General features: G+C 48.8%; 1 protein-coding gene and 1 long non-coding RNA gene across 3 annotated transcripts in view; one reads left to right on the forward strand and one right to left on the reverse strand.

The window, feature by feature from the left end:
- Positions 1 to 16,309, reverse strand: part of LOC149861869 (uncharacterized) — a 167,788-nt gene that overhangs the window by 21,428 nt on the left and 130,051 nt on the right. The window lies entirely within an intron of this gene.
- Positions 454 to 1,410, forward strand: LOC149861871 (olfactory receptor 14A16-like). The gene has a single exon (XM_090051639.1). It carries the CDS (start codon positions 454 to 456, stop codon positions 1,408 to 1,410), a length of 957 nt encoding a protein of 318 aa, XP_089907765.1.

The following is a 16,309-nucleotide window of genomic DNA, read 5'->3' on the forward strand; positions in this document are numbered from 1 at the left end:
CAGTAAGTTTGCTGCATCAGTGAAGTGTCCTGTCTTAGTAAGATGCAGAGGAGATTTAAGAATATAAAAGTTGGAAAATCTGGCCACAGAAATCATATTGCGTTGTATGTATAATAGATTGAAAGCTACAGGAGTGAATGAAGACATTTTCAATGTTGTTGCTATTAGTTCAGATAACGTTATATAGCATATTGGGTGTGAGGTTGGAGGGAGCGAGTGGTCAGAATGAGGCCTCTAAGGAATTCATCTTTTTATCTCATATATTCTATTTCACATATATTTCTTTCTAGCACACATTTTATAGGTGATATCAATCAAAGATCTACATTCTTAGCATGAAATTTGGAGACATTATAGATGGGACTATCAAAGCCACTGAGTTTGTTACTCTCCTCCTTACCACTGCCCTTCTTCTGTTATACCCAGGACTTGCACAGGGCACTGGGAAGGAAGATGTCCAACTGGACGGCTGTAACCGAGTTCCTCCTCCTGGGCTTCTCTGACACTCGGGAGCTGCAGATCTTACACTTTGTCATCTTTCTGGCAGCATACCTGGCAGCTGTGGTGGGGAACCTCCTTGTTATCACTGTTGTAACTATGGACCACCACCTCCACAGCCCCATGTACTACTTTTTGGCAAATTTATCCATCCTTGACCTTGGATCCATCTCTGTCATTGTCCCTAAATCCATGGCCAATTCTCTCTTAAACACCAGGACAATTTCCTATGCTGGATGTGTGTCCCAGGTCTTTCTCTTCTTGCTCTTTTGTGCGGCCAATTTTTCATTCCTCACCATCATGGCATATGACAGGTACGTTGCCATTTGCAAGCCACTGCATTATGGGATACTAATGAACAGGAGAGCTTACGTCCAGATGGCTGCCAGTGTTTGGGCTGCTGGGGTCATCTACTCTGCACTGCACACTGGGAACACCTTTAGTCTACCCTTCTGCCACTTAAATATCATCAACCAGTTCTTCTGTGAAATACCCCAGCTACTCAAGCTCTCCTGCTCTGGCACATACCGCAGAGAGCTGGCAGCCCTTGTCTTCAGTGTGGTTTTAGCTTTAGGCTGTTTTGTTTTCATCGTTGTGTCGTATGTTCAGATCTTCACCACAGTGTGCAGAATCCCCTCGGAGCAGGGCCGGCAGAAAGCCTTCTCCACCTGCATTCCTCACCTGACTGTGGTCTCCTTGTTTCTTTCCACTGGTGGCATTGCCTACATGAAGCCCATCTCTGACTCCCCGTCCCCTCTGGATCTCCTGGCAGCTGTTCTGTATTCTGTGGTGCCTCCATTGATGAATCCGGTCATCTACAGCATGAGGAACAGGGAGATCCAAGCTGCCCTGAGGAAACTGCTCCAAAGGCAGGTCCTGTCCAACAACAATATGTGCATCTTTATTTCATGACTTTTGTTTACTTAGTTTCTTTTATAATTACGTCATGAAATTCTTGTTTTCATAGTATAGCGTGCAAGCTATTTACAAAAAATGAAGGTGGTTGGTTATTTCTGTAACTTTCTATGTACAATGACACGACTTGGGTCATTTTGTGTTAACACTGTTGAAGCGGGAAAGCAATGTTTAATGCATCAATTTTACTGACTGTGCCACCTGAAATAAATGCCATCAGTTGCAAGATGATGAATGGAAGACTTTTGTTTAGTAATTGGTGTAAACCATTATTTGGATGACAGAATATACAGCAAGTATCCAGATGATATGAAACTGGAATGAGGTACAAACACTTTACAGGACAGAAACATAATTCAAATCAATCTTGATAGATTGGGGAGCTGGGCCTGAAAGAACAGGATGAAGTCCAAGGAAGTAAATGCAATTTGCTGCACCTAAGGGAGAATACTCAAAAGCACAGAAACAAATTGGGTTATAAATGGTTGGGTGGTATGAATGTTGAAAAGGATCGGTGGGGGGGACAGGGGTTGTCTGGTGGACCACGGGCACTGGGTCTCAGCCTGTGATCACATTGTTCTTTATATTATTATTCTGTGACTTATTAAAGCAACATGCTTGTGCTGCCATAAAAATCATACAAAGCATAGAAAATTGGGGTTGGAAGGGTCCTCAGGGGGCCATCTAGTCTAACCCCCTCCTTAAAGCAGGACCAGACCCATCTAGATCATCCCAGTGAAGGCTTTGTCTATTAGGATTATAAAAACTTTGTCCTATGAGAAGAAACCAGAACTTTAGATGCATCTTGTCCCAGCTAAGTGACTGCTGTATCATGAGACTGAGTAAGACTTGATTAAATTTTTGCTTTTGTGGATTGTGTCCTTGTAAGGTGAGTCCAGATGAGCGCGCATGTGTACCTTGCAGCACCTCAAAGCCACATGTAGGGGCAAAATTAGACTCATGGATCTCAAGGGGTCAAAATAACCTGCAGTGGAAAAAAAACGGTCGCTGGCCCTCAACCCCAGAATCCCAGCAATTAAAAAAACCAACCCTTTCCCCCCCACACACTCACTGGCAGTAGCAACTGCTGTCGGGGTCACTGCCCCACCTCTGCACATCACAGGGCAATGTGTCAGCTACAGTGGCCCCAGCTCAGCCCCGGCTGCGCCCACTGCCCTGTGCTGCATGGGGCTGGGGCTCTACCAGGAGGCCCCAGAGCCCCCACAGCCCCTGTTACTGCCGGTCAGTTGAGACTTTTAAAATTTATTTATTTATTTTTAAGTGCTGGAGACTGGTGGGTGGGGGAGTGGGAACAGCCTTTGCGGGGCTGGGGGTGCAAGCAGGGGGTGTGGCTGGTTGAGGTAGCCATTGGAGTGTCTGCAGGAGCTAGCAGGGGATGGGGGAGCAAGATGGGGTGGAGCATGTGGGCCCTGCAGGAAGGGATGGTAGCCCCTGTGGGGGCCATTTGGGCTCTGTTGTGGGGGCTGTAACCCCTGTGAGGGCAGGGAGCCAAGGCCCCTGTGGTGGAGGCAGAAAAACATAGAGGTTTTTAGAATGCACTTTATTATGATGATAGAGGCACTGGTAGGCTTCCAAATTGCTTTATCACTGTAGATGCATCAGTAAAACATTGCCCAACTGATCACTGTCTCTGTCTCTCGCTAGTGGTCTTCCGTTTTAATTGTAGAGGAACATGGATTTCAGGGTATTTTACAGAGTGACTTTGGGATTTTTTTAATGAGGGATTTTTCAGTTTTCCACTAGGGAACACCATAATTCCTGCTAGGAATGCCAGTGGCAGGACCCTGCCTGCTCAGAGCTGGCACCTTGGTCCCAGCTGGAAGAGGTTGACTTCCTGGCCAGCTGGGGCCAGGAGGACATGCTTTGACAATTCAAAGCAGGCCACCACACCCAGAACATCTTCCAGGCGATAGATTTCATAGACATTAGGGCTGGAAGGGACCTCGGGAGATCATCGAGTCCAGCCCGCTGCCCAAAGGGCAGGAAGTCAGCTGGGGTCATAGGATCCCAGCAAGATAAGCATCCAATTTACTCTTGAAGGTGTTCAATGTAGGTGCTTGAACCACCTCCGCTGCCAGACTGTTCCAGACCTTGGGGGCTCGGACAGTAAAGAAATTCTTCCTTATGTCCAGCCTGAAACGGTCTTGCAGGAGTTTGTGACCATTCGACCTCGTCATCCCTTGGGGCGCTCTGGTGAACAGACGTTCCCCCAGATCCTGGTGGTCACCCCTGATAAACTTATAGGTGGCCATCAGATCACCCCTGAGCCTGCGCTTTTCCAGGTTAAAAAGTCCCATGGCTCTCAGCCTGTCATCGTAAGATCTGTTTTCCTGACCTCTGATCATGCACGTGGCTCTCCTCTGGACTCTCTCAAGCTTCTCCACATCCTTTTTGAATTGTGGAGCCCAAAACTGGACGCAGTACTCCAGCTGCAGCCTCAACAAGGCCGAGTACAAGGGGAGAATGACGTCCCGGGATTTCCTCGAGAAGCATCTATGGATGCACGCCAGCATTTTGGTCGCTTTACTAGCTGCAGCATCGCATTGCAGGCTCATGTTCATCTTGTGGTCAATGATGACCCCCAAGTCTCTTTCTTCTATAGTGCTATCCAACGTAGCACTGCCGAGCCTATAAGGGTGCTACAGGTTTTTCCTCCCAAGGTGGAGAACCTTGCATTTTTCGGTGTTAAACAACATTAGGTTCTCATCTGCCCATTTGCTGAGCTTGTCCAGGTCAGCCTGGATCACCCGCCTATCTTCTGGCGTGGATGCTTTGCCCCAAAGTTTGGTGTCATCGGCGAACTTGGCCAGTCCACTCCTGACTCCGATGTCCACGTCGTTAATGAAGATGTTGAACAGTATGGGTCCCAGGACAGAGCCTTGAGGGACCCCACTGGTCACAGGGCATGACGATGAGTGACTGCCATCAATTACAACCCTCTGGGTCCGACCACGAAGCCAATTTCCCAGCCAGCGGATCGTGGTGGAGCCAAGGCCACAACTGGGCAGTTTGGCCAAGAGGTGATCATGGGATACCAGATCAAAAGCTTTTTTGAAGTCAAGATATATGACATCAATCTCTTCTCCCTTGTCCAGGTGATAGGTCACCTGGTCATAGAAGGAAATGAGATTGGTCAAACAAGACCTACCCGCAACAAACCCATGCTTGCTATCCCTTAGGATGTTAGCCTGGGCAAGTCCCTCAAGGATGGCCTCCTTAATAAACTTTTCTAAGATCTTCCCCAGGATAGAAGTCAGGCTAATGGGCCTGTAGTTAGCCGGATCCACTCTCCTCCCTTTCTTGAAGATCGGCACCACATTGGCCTTCTTCCAGTTTCTGGGCACTACACCAGAGCACCAGGAGTTTTCAAAGATCCATGCCAGGGGCTGGGCTATGACGCTCGGCAGCTCCTTGAGTACCCTGGGGTGCAGATTGTCAGGGCCCGCTGACTTGAAGGTATCCAGCTTCTCAAGGTGTTCCTTCATGAGGTCAGCATTGATGGAGGGTAGGGGATCCCCCTCACCCAGATTTCCCTGTCCCATAGCAGGCATGGGCATCCCATGTGACTGATGAAAGACTGACACAAAGTACCTATTTAATAGGTTGGCTTTTTCCTGGGCATCAGATGTCAGTTGCCCCATCTGGTTTAGCAGGGGTCCAACGTTGCCCTTGCTTTTCCTCCGGCTCCCCACATATCTGAAAAAGGACTTTTTGTTGTCCTTGATGCTTGAAGCTAGTTGGAGTTCAGTTGCAGCCTTGGCTTTCCTGGTTTGCTCCCTGCAGGACCAGACCAGCGTGGAGTAATCCTCCTTGGAGGTGAATCCCGTCCTCCATCCTTTGTAGGCTTTCCTTTTTAGCCACAGTAGGTCCGCTAGGTCTCTGGAGAGCCGGGGGGCTGCTGTGCCTTCTTGCTGCCTTTCCTCTGTGTTGGAATAGATTTAGCTTGTGCACTGAGGATCGCTTCCTTGAGAAGCAAACACTCTTCTTGAACTCCCATCTCCCTGGGGTCAAGGTCCCTGAGGGCCTGACCGACAAGCCTCTTGAGCTTGTCAAAGTCAGCTTTTCTGAAGTCAAGGACTTCTGTGTTGCTGACTGACTTGCCAGCTTTATGGCGGATGGTGAAGGTGATCAGCTCGTGGTCGCTGTCACCCAGCTTCCCATCAATCACTAGGTCACCGATTAGGTCGTCCCCCATAGCCAGTACCAGGTCGAACAGCGCTTTGCCTCTCATTGGCCCATAGACTTCTTGAGTCAGGTAGAGGTCATCCACGCATGAGAGAAAGCTTTGAAACCGCCCAGATTTAGCTGAGTGATCTTCCCATGAGATGTCTGGGTAATTGAAGTCACCCATGACAACCAAGGTCCTGGAGCAAGCGGCCTCAGTCAGTTCCCGGGCGAACTCCTGGTCAAGCTCGGGACTTTGAGTGGGAGGTCTGTAGTAGACTCCCACCGTTGTGTCCCTTGTGCCAAATTCCCCACGAATTTTTACCCAGAGGGTCTCTAGCTGTCCATGCCGGTCGCCAACATCAGCTTGCAGGGACATGTAGCTTTCCTTCACATAGAGAGCTACACCCCCGCCCCTTTTGTCAACACGATCCCTCCTGTATAGGGTATAGCCCTCTATACCTGTGGTCCAGTCATGGGTGGAGTCCCACCAGGTCTCCGTTATCCCAATGGCATCATATTTCTTTGCACTGAGCAGGAGGACGAGCTCGTCCTGCTTGTTGCCCAGGCTCCTGGCATTAGTGTACAGGCAGGCAAGCGTGCCCTTGGGGGCTCTTGCCTTGCCCACAGATTGTGCCAGGGCTGGGGCAGGGGTGGGCACCCTTAAGTGCCCCCTTAAGTGCCTTGGTCTGCTGGCTTTGCAAGGGCCATTCAGCGGGCCAGCAGGGGCAGTAGTCCCCCCATCCCCCAGCAGGCTTAGTTTAAAGCCCGGTGGAGCAGGTCAGCCAGCCTGGCTGAGAAGAGCCTCCTCACCAGGGGAGAGAGGTGGAGGCCATCTCTTCCCAGCAGCTCGCTGCCTCTCTCTCTCCAAAGAGCGGGCTGTGGTCATGGAAGCCAAAGCCTTCCCGATAACACCAGCGCCACAGTCTTTGGTTCACCATGTGGATCCTCCTCTCCCTCCACAGCCCATAGCCCAAGACTGGGAGGATCGACGAAAACACCACCTGAGCTCCCAGACCCCTAAGCCCCGCTCCCAACTCCCTGTAGCGCCTCATGACCCGGCTGGGGGTGCTCCGAGCCGTGTCATTGGTGCCCATATGAATAAGGAGCATGGGGTAGTGGTCTGTGGGCTGGAGGAGCTGCGGGATCCTCTCCGCAATGTCTCGGATGCGGGCCCCCGGGAAGCAGCAAACTTCCCAGTCTAAGGGGTCAGGGCGGCAGATTGCCCCCTCAGTGCCCCGCAGGATGGAGTCTCCCACAACAAACACCTTACGCTTTGTCTTGGGGAGAGCGGGGCCAGTAGCTGCGGTCGAGCCTGGGTTGCCTGTGGGAGCTGGCAACTGCGTGGGCTCTGCCAGGGCTGCAAGAGGTGCGAACCTGTTGCTAAGCTCCGGCAGGGCAGGGGCCTTGGTGCGGCGGGCCTTGGGGCCCTCGACCATCTTGGTCCATGCCCCTGACTGGGCAGAGCGGGAGGTCCCAGAGTCCTCCTTAGTCGTGGAGGGAGACGGTGCTCTCCCCTGTGGCTCCCGGGGGAGAAGGGCCTGGCAGTAGGAGTCTATCTCCTGCTCGCAGTCCCTGATGGCACGCAGTCTCTGGACTGTGGCCTGGAGCTCCTCCAGCTGGCGCGCCAGAGATCCCAGTAGGGAGCAGACCCCGCAAGGGGAGGTGGCTATGATCCCGGGCCCCAGAGCCTGAAAAAGGGACAGGCAGCCCCCACAGCCAAGAGCCAGGGGCTCCGTCTGCGTGGAGCCCGGAACCATGGGCTCCGTCTGGGTGGCCGTCTCTGAGGTGCCCAGTGGAGGGGCCACAGAGCCCGAGGGGACCCTCGGGGTGCGGCGCGTGCCCATCCGTGTCATGCCTCTGGTAGGCTGGCTACGGCTGGGGCTGACTACTCTCGGGGGTTCACAGGCAGGGTCTCGTGCCTTCCCATGCCCTCCTCTGAGTGAACTCCGTGCTAACTCAAGTGCCTGTTTACGCAGCCTGTTCGCGGGGCTCCCTGGGGGGCTGGGCCAAGTAGGGGCCTGGGCAGGGGCTTGACCCGGCCCAGCACCAGGCAGTGGCCTCCTCCCAGCAAGCGAGGAGTTAACCCCTTCCCACCATGAGCCCACTCACCTCCAGCTGTGCTGGGGGTCGGCAGGGGGCTCGGCGGCTGCTGAGGGCATGTCTGGGGGGCTTCGGGGGAGCGGGGGCACAGCGGGCTTCACCCACGCATCTCTCACCACTCCAGAGCCTACCTGAGTTGGTTGGGGACAGGAAGGATGGGTGGCAGGGGGCAGTGATATGCCCATGCCCTACCTCTGCCTCTTACTCCTAAGCCACAAGTCCCAATCCTTCTGCTGCCTAGGCCTTGGGTTTCTTACTTCCTAGGCAGTTGTCCTAATCAATAGGATGTTGGGTTAAAACATGGGGAGGAGGTTCAAAACCACTACACCAGTAGATAGTTTCATAGTTTCATAGTAGCTAGAGTCGGAAGGGACCTAGGTAGATCATCTAGTCCGACCCCCTGCCTTAGCAGGAAAGAGCACCGGGGTCAGATGACCCCGGCAAGGTGCTCATCTAACTTCCTTTTAAAAATCCCCAGGCTAGGAGCCTGCACCACTTCCCCTGGAAGCTGGTTCCAGGCCCTAGCCGCCCTGACTGTGAAGTAGCGCCTCCTAATATCTAATCTAATCTAAACTTACCCTCCGCCAGTTTGTGACCGTTATTCCTGGTCACTCCTGGCAGCGCACGGGGGAACAGGGACTCCCCCAATACCTGCTGATCCCCCCTGACCAGTTTGTAGATACCTGTGCAAGGTTATTCTGTTTTACATCAGGGAGAAATAAAATCTTCAACTGTAAGTGCCAGAAGCTACAATTACACAGCCGTTGACGTGCCATCTAAACTTATATGTCTCTTTATTCGCTTAGCTTTAAGCCTTCTTTTGCTTACCTTCTAGGTACCTGGCCTCTTACCCAGAATGCACAAATAGATTATAAAAGTACTAAAATTAAATGTGCAGTCACCACTGTGTATTAATGAATGTGTAGCCATGCCGCAGTGTGGCCTGTTTTGGTCAATGCTGTAGCAGAATTGTTGTACAATTTGTTCACGCGCTGAGCAATAGTTTTATTAATCTATAGTCCAGTGAGGCCTACAGCAGGTGGCCAGACTCCTTTTCTCCTGCTTAGGCTAACATTTGCCAAGCAGTTTAAGGGATGTAGACAATAAGCTCTCATTAGCTGTCCTGGCACTTGGGCTTCCAACTCTCATAGGCATCTCAGAAAAATCTTAACTTTCACTATAACCGCATATTCACTTCTAAAATCTGCATGAAGTTTAGAAGGCCTGCTGTGTAGCGCACTCCTCTACTTATACCCAAGACAAGGAGTCCTGCCTTGCAGCTGTCATCACTTCCGATTTAACAACTGGGCACTAGTTGCATTTTTTAATGGGAAACTCAAGACAGACATCCCTGACTTCCAATCTTGAACCTGCCCTAACTCCTTAAAACTCCACCCTCTACCACAGGTCACTGTGGGAGCCAGGACTCCTGGTAGAAAAATCCCCCCATTTCTAGGGGATGGAGTGTACTCCTCTCCATAAACTCAGTATGGATACAAGAATAGCTCTCTCCTGCTCAAGGATCTTGTTCCAGCTTTTCATCAGAACCATAAAACAGGTGTTCACTCTTCTTCCCTTCTCAAAGGCTGGTCAAAGGCTGTAAATACCCTGCAGGTATCAGTTCCCAGCCTGAGGACTTTTCCAAGGTGTGTTGTTTCTGTGTGTTAAAGCTTGCTACCTAAATAATAGTAGTAAGGAAGACCTATAACTGAAGGCATGTCACCAACTTTTAAATGACTTCTTGAGACTGAATTATCATGGTCTACTAGGCTAGAGATTGCAGGGGTAAGAGTCAGAAGTTACAAGTTAGGAGTCTAAATGCCAAGCCAGGGAAAAGGCTCAGGAATTAAAAGTCTAGCTATTATGTCAGAAGAATAATTCACAGATATGCTCCAAGAATAAGCCAAATCAGGATCAGGAAACAGATCTGCATGGAAAATTCAAAGCTAAAACCTAGGAACAAGTCAAAGGCAGGATCAGGAACCAAGACAGGCATAGATGTTGCTCAGGACAGAAGCTGCTCAGCAACTGAAGACTAATGACAATGAGTAATAAGGCTTCAGGTACTGGAGGGGTTTCTTAACAGCAGCCCCATAACCAATCAGAGGGGGTCAGCTGACCATCATTAGTAGTAACTGAGTCAACTGCACCTGTAAAAAGGCTGCAGGGCAGCAGCCTCTGTAAACTTTATAGAGGTGACTCAGGTTGTAGGGCAGGGTGTTTACATGAATGGTCTGTATTTCAGAAGCAGTAGCTTTATTGATCTTATCTAGTAAACCTTGAGAATATTTTCAGCATCACTGTTACTGGGAGAGTTTTAAATAAGAGGAAGAATAGGGCAAGATGTCAAAGGCTTTATTCCTTGAAATTTGACCCACTTTCCTTACCTCTTACAAAAAGACCATGAACTGGTCTGAGATGAGACTGACTAAGGATATATTCTTAACAGTCAGAGGCACCTGGTTTTGCAGTTACAGACCAGGCTAGTGATATGAAGTAATGAGTTTTAGAGCATAAATTGTGCAGTATTCTGCTAGAGATGCACTATTGATTCATAAGCACAGCAGGAAGCTGCTGTGTGATTCTCTTGATAATGCAGGAGAGATTTGGTTAGGTAGATGATGCTTAGTGTTACAAACTGGTTTCCCTTTCTAAAAGGCTTTCCAGATACTGGCTGTGGTTTTCACAGGAGCCTGGAACTGTTAGCTGCCCACCTCTATTGCAAGTCAGTGCAAACCTGTTTTCTGAGTCATTTAAGCTGTTTCAAAAACCCTAATTGGCCTCTCTCCATACTCCAACACCTGACTGATTTTAATCATTGTTTCTAGTGCAGGAAGTTTGCTTCCCAGGTCTCTGAAGGAGCTACAGACGCATAGTGTTGGACTGATCTCAGTTTAAAGTTCAAAAGTATGTCAAAGATGCAGAGATGACTTTGTGAGCTGAGAGAACTCATCTATGAATGCTTTGGATGCCACAGGAATCCAAACTTGCACTCCGCTATCCAAGCTAGCCCTTAACTCTCTAAGGACTAAGGTTTGCAAAACTACATAGGTTTGAAATGGTTGGACTACAAAGGAAAGCATAACTCAAAGCGGCTGCAATTGCCATGATTACCTGATTCCTTTTAATGTCTAGCTCTTTCTCTCTCCTCTCTTGCACTTGGCTTCCCATCCACTGAGCAAATCAGGACTAGAAATAAAACAGGGACTGTTTTCTAAGACCAGAGATCCCACTTAGGTTTATATCTTTCTCCTTGCATACCCCATGTCTATCTGCTTGCACAGCCTTTGCTTATCTGAATGCATACCCCTTAGCTAAACATATGAAGAATGTCAATCAATCCAAAAATCATAAAAGCTCACTAAAGGATTTCATTAGGAAGTGTTTGCTGAAGGAAAAACTATGAAATGTAATGGCTTTTGATGTGCAGATGTAAGACTAAAAAATCTAGCAGCCTTTCCTTAAGAAAATCCAGCCTTACACCAAAGACATCAGTTGCTGGGAATTTACCATTTACCTTGATAGTATATTTCAGTGCTCAATCATTCTCTTAAAACATGTATGCCTTATTTTTAATTTGAATTTGTCTGAATTTAATTTCAGTTTGCAGCCAAAGTTCTTCCAGATGGGTTTTTCTCATTATGTTAACATTGCCTCCCTCTGATGGTGTTCAAATTCTGGTATCAAGCCTCTTCTCAGTTGTCTTATAAATGAAAGTGATTTTTCTCTGAAATGCAAATTTCCAGATAATTCTTATACCTGCTATTCTATGCACTCTCTAATTTTTCAGTACCCTTGCAAACTCCTAGCTCTTGTACACCCTTTAGATCTTTGTCAAAATCTGATCTACCTTTAATAACCTTTTTCTAATTGCAAATACAGCTAAGGATTTTAATTGATTCCAACCTCTCTGCTTAAAAAGATAGCTTCTTGCTTAGTTCACCCATTCTCCATGTTGTATTCAGTGTGATTTTTTTTTTCTACATTGAATTATTTTTCCCCTCATTTTTGAAGTATGCAGGAATAGGAGCTGGCATTACTCCATTTGACATGTATGCAAATATGCAATGAAAATAATTGTTCATTCATTTCTAGTCACTCAGATTAGTCCAAATATTTTGCCATGGGGGCTACAGTGGGAAGTAGATCTGCAAAGGGATCACTGAGAGCAGAGATGGCCATGTATATTCCTACCCTGGAATCACCACTGCAGAGAATGAAGGACAGGTGTTTGCCCATAGAAAACAAAGTAGAGTGTGTGGGGATGAGACTTTGTCCTCAGCACTGACTTTGTGAGTCTATAAGCAGGAAACTTTGTTGCTGGCAATGATGAAAAAGAGGAGCAGACACAGCAATCTTGGATCTCAGTCTGAACTCACTCTCTGGGTTTGGACTGGCACAAAGGGCTAACAATGTATTTTCATTAATCACATTTAAAGGCTTTTAACATCAGACCTCAGCACACTATCCTGCGCTCAGTTCAGGCAGGGTTTCAAATGAAGCCTCAGAGTTAAACGTGATATGTAATCTAGTCAACTAAGTATTGAAAGCCTTGCATTTAAAAGTTTTATCCAATTGCATAGTTGATCCAATAAAAGATTACCAGCCTAAGGAATCCTTGCCTTTAAAGCAGTCGCTCCAAATGGAAATTTCAGAAGTGCCTAAGAGACTTAGAAAGACATGTTCTTTCAGCTCTCAGTGAGACTTGATCACCTAGCATTCATACGGTTTCAAAAATCCTACCATCTTCTTCTATATTACTGGTGACCAGCTAGATTAGATAAATATATTGATAGGAGGTTTGGATATGGGATGGATAGACAGATGGACACAAAGACCATGTAGATAGTATGGCTGGTTTCATGCCAATTGAAGTTCATAGATTCATAGATGCTAGGGTCGGAAGGGACCTCAATAGATCATCGAGTCCGACCCCCTGCATAAGCAGGAAAGAGTGCTGGGCCTACATTACCCCAGCTAGATACACATCTAGCCTTCGCTTGAAGACCCCCAGGGTAGGGGAGAGCACCACCTCCCTTGGGAGCCCGTTCCAGACCTTGGCCACTCGAACGGTGAAGAAGTTCCTCCTAATATCCAATCTAAATCTGCTCTCTTCTAGCTTGTGGCCATTATTTCTTGTAACCCCCGGGGGGGCCTTGGTGAATAAATACTCACCAATTCCCTTCTGTGCCCCCCTGATGAACTTATAGGCAGCCACCAGGTCGCCTCTCAACCTTCTCTTGCGGAGGCTGAAAAGGTCCAGTTTCTCTAGTCTCTCCTCGTAGGGCTTGGCCTGCAGGCCCTTAACCATACGAGTGGCCCTTCTCTGGACCCTCTCCAGATTATCCGCATCCTTCGTGAAGTGCGGCGCCCAGAATTGCACGCAGTACTCCAGCTGCGGTCTGACCAGCGCCCAATAGAGGGGAAGTATCACCTCCTTGGACCTATTTGTCAAGCATCTGCTGATGCACAATAAAGTGCCATTGGCTTTTCTGATGGTTTCGTCACACTGCCGACTCATGTTCATCTTGGAGTCCACTAGGACGCCAAGATCCCTTTCCACTTCCGTGCCACCCAGCAGGTCATTTCCTAGGCTGTAGGTGTGCTGGACATTTTTCCTCCCTAGATGCAGCACTTTGCATTTCTCCTTGTTGAACTGCATTCTGTTGTTTTCTGCCCACTTGTCTAACCTGTCCAGGTCTGCTTGCAGCTGCTCCCTGCCCTCCGGTGTGTCCACTTCGCCCCATAGCTTAGTGTCATCTGGAAACTTGGACAGAGTACATTTCACTCCCTCATCCAAGTCGCTGATGAAGACATTAAAGAGTATCGGTCCAAGGACCGAGCCCTGCGGGACCCCACTGCCCACACCCCTCCAGGTCGAAACCGACCCATCCACCACGACTCTCTGGGTGCGACCCTCCAGCCAATTCTCCACCCACCGGACTGTGCAGTCATCCAAGTCACAGCCCCTTAACTTGTTCACCAGTATGGGGTGGGATACCGTATCAAAGGCCTTCCTGAAGTCCAAGTATATGACATCCACCCCTCCTCCTGCATCGAGGCGTTTTGTGACCTGGTCATAAAAAGAGACTAGATTGGTCAGGCACGATCTACCTGCCACGAACCCGTGCTGGTTTCCCCTCAGCATAACTTGCCCTGCCGGGCTCTCACAAATGTGAGCCTTGATAATTTTTTCAAAGACTTTGCCAAGGATGGAGGTGAGACTAACTGGCCTATAGTTGCCCGGGTCCTCCTTCCTCCCCTTCTTGAAAATGGGAACCACATTGGCCCTTTTCCAGTCCTCCGGGACTTGACCCGTGCGCCACGAGCGTTCAAATATTCCCACCAGTGGCTCTGCAATGATGTCAGCCAGTGCTTTCAGTACCCTCGGATGGAGCTCATCCGGGCCTGCCGACTTAAAGGCATCCAGTTCTTCCAAGTGACCCTGCACCACCTCAGGGTCCACGCATGGAAGTCTGGTGCCTTGCTGCTGCCTCCCTACACTCCCAGTGAGAGACTTGTCATGCCTCTCGCTTAGGAACATTGAGGCGAAGAACTCGTTGAGGAGTTCAGCCTTGTCCCCTCTGTCCGTCACCAATTGTTTCTGCCCATTTAGCAGAGGTCCTATTCCTCCCTGGGCCTTCCTTTTACTCCCTATATATCTAAAAAACAATTTCTTATTGTCTTTTACTTGGGTTGCCATCCTCAGCTCCATGGTAGCTTTGGCCTGTCTAACTGCCTCCCTACAAGCACGAGCAGAAGAGGTATATTCCTCTTTGGTGATCTCTCCCTGTTTCCACTTTTTATGTGCTCCCCTTTTGGCCCTTAGTCTGCCCTGGATTTCTCTGGTCAGCCAGGGAAGCCTCCTGGCCCCTTTCCCTCTTTTAACTCTCATGGGGATCGTCTCGCTTTGTGCTCGAAGGATAGTTTCCTTAAGGCACAGCCACCCTTCTTGGGCTCCCATCATTTCAAAACTACTACTCTGTAGTGCGTCCTTCACTAATCGCCTGAGTTCACTGAAATCAGCTTTCCTAAAGTCCAGCACGTTCACCCTACTAGTTACCTTACCCACTCGACGCCTTATGTTGAATTGTATTTTTAGGTGATCACTGTCCCCCAGATGGCTACCGATCTGTAGGTCCCCTACTATGTCATCCCCCGTTGCCAATACCAGATCCAGTAAGGCATTCCCCCTAGTGGGACCATGTACCTCCTGCGCCAGGTGGAGGTCCTGTACACAGGTTAGAAACCTGCGTGAGCGGTGGGACTTTGCTGTCTGTGTCTCCCAACAGATGTCCGGGTTGTTTAGGTCCCCCATGACCACCGCCTCTTTAGCTTTTATGGTCTCCGAGAGTTGCCTCAGGAGCCCCAAATCTATTTCTTCCCCTTGATGTGGGGGTCTGTAGCAGACCCCTACCACCAAATCCTTTTCTCCTTGCCCCCCATTTAGCCTAACCCACAGTCCTTCTACTTCCTCATCCTTTGATTCTGTCTTGATGAGGGTTGATGTATATTGCTCCTTAACATAGAGCACAACCCCTCCCCCCTTTTTCCCCACCCTGTCCTTTCTGTACAATCTATAGCCCTCGATATGTACTGCCCAGTCATGGGATGAATCCCACCAGGTTTCCGTCAGCCCCACTAAGTCATAGGCATTTAGTGCAACCAGGAGCGCTAGTTCATCCTGCTTGTTCCCCATGCTCCTAGCATTAGTATATAGGCACTTGAGCCCTGCGACTGGTGCCTTTGCTGCCCCCCCCGCTCCAAGTCCCAAAGGGCTCTTTGTCTCTTACCTTCTCGTTCCTTACCTGTGCCGTATTGCTGTCCACCCCCTGTCTTTCATGTTCCCAAAGCTCTCTTTCTTCAGGCTGGGCTGAAGAAGTTGACAGCTACAAATTGTTTCTACTCAAATGTAACCTAGTTCTGGAGTCAAAGGTACCTCCCCCTCCCCCCCCAAGTGCCATGTCAATTAAAGCTTGGACATTATTTCATTCAAAGCACTAAGGATGATCCCATTGCTGTTATTTTTGGGCTTTTTGGTAACATTAGGAAGAGATGTGTTCCAACTCAGGTGTGTGCCCCACATCTCGCTTTGTAATATCGTTTCATGTTCTATTCATTTTCAGTGTTAAATGGTTGAAAAATTGACTGGCTATGTGTGTGGCCAATTGTTTTAACAATTGCCCCCATGCCGAGCCAAGGCATACTATTCCACATCAGCACCTGCCATACAAAACCCAGAAGTCCTAATTGCTTTTCTCTCCTGCTGTTATCCCATAGGCAGATTTGTCTTCCAGTGTCTGTAGCAACCTGAGTTCTGTGCATCTTCTAGAAGGACCATTAAAATGGGGACTATTTCCCCATGTTTCATATAGCCCGTCTTATAATATCAGGCAGCTCTTCACCAAAACACATTTGGCAAATCCATTCTCTTTGGATTGGAGGAGGAAGACGTTCTTCAAGTTTCTTACTGAGTTGCTTCAGACCAAATTCTGAAACCTCCAAAGTGGCAACATTTTTGATCCAGCCAGGAAAACCTCAAAGGATTTTAGAGAAACTTTAATCTTAGTACCTATGCTACTTCTGGAGTTAGAAATTAGATAAGTGG

This window comes from Crocodylus siamensis, chromosome 6, assembly GCF_052110815.1.
Source record: "Crocodylus siamensis isolate JL-2025a chromosome 6, ASM5211081v1, whole genome shotgun sequence".
Taxonomy (NCBI): Eukaryota; Metazoa; Chordata; order Crocodylia; family Crocodylidae; genus Crocodylus; species Crocodylus siamensis.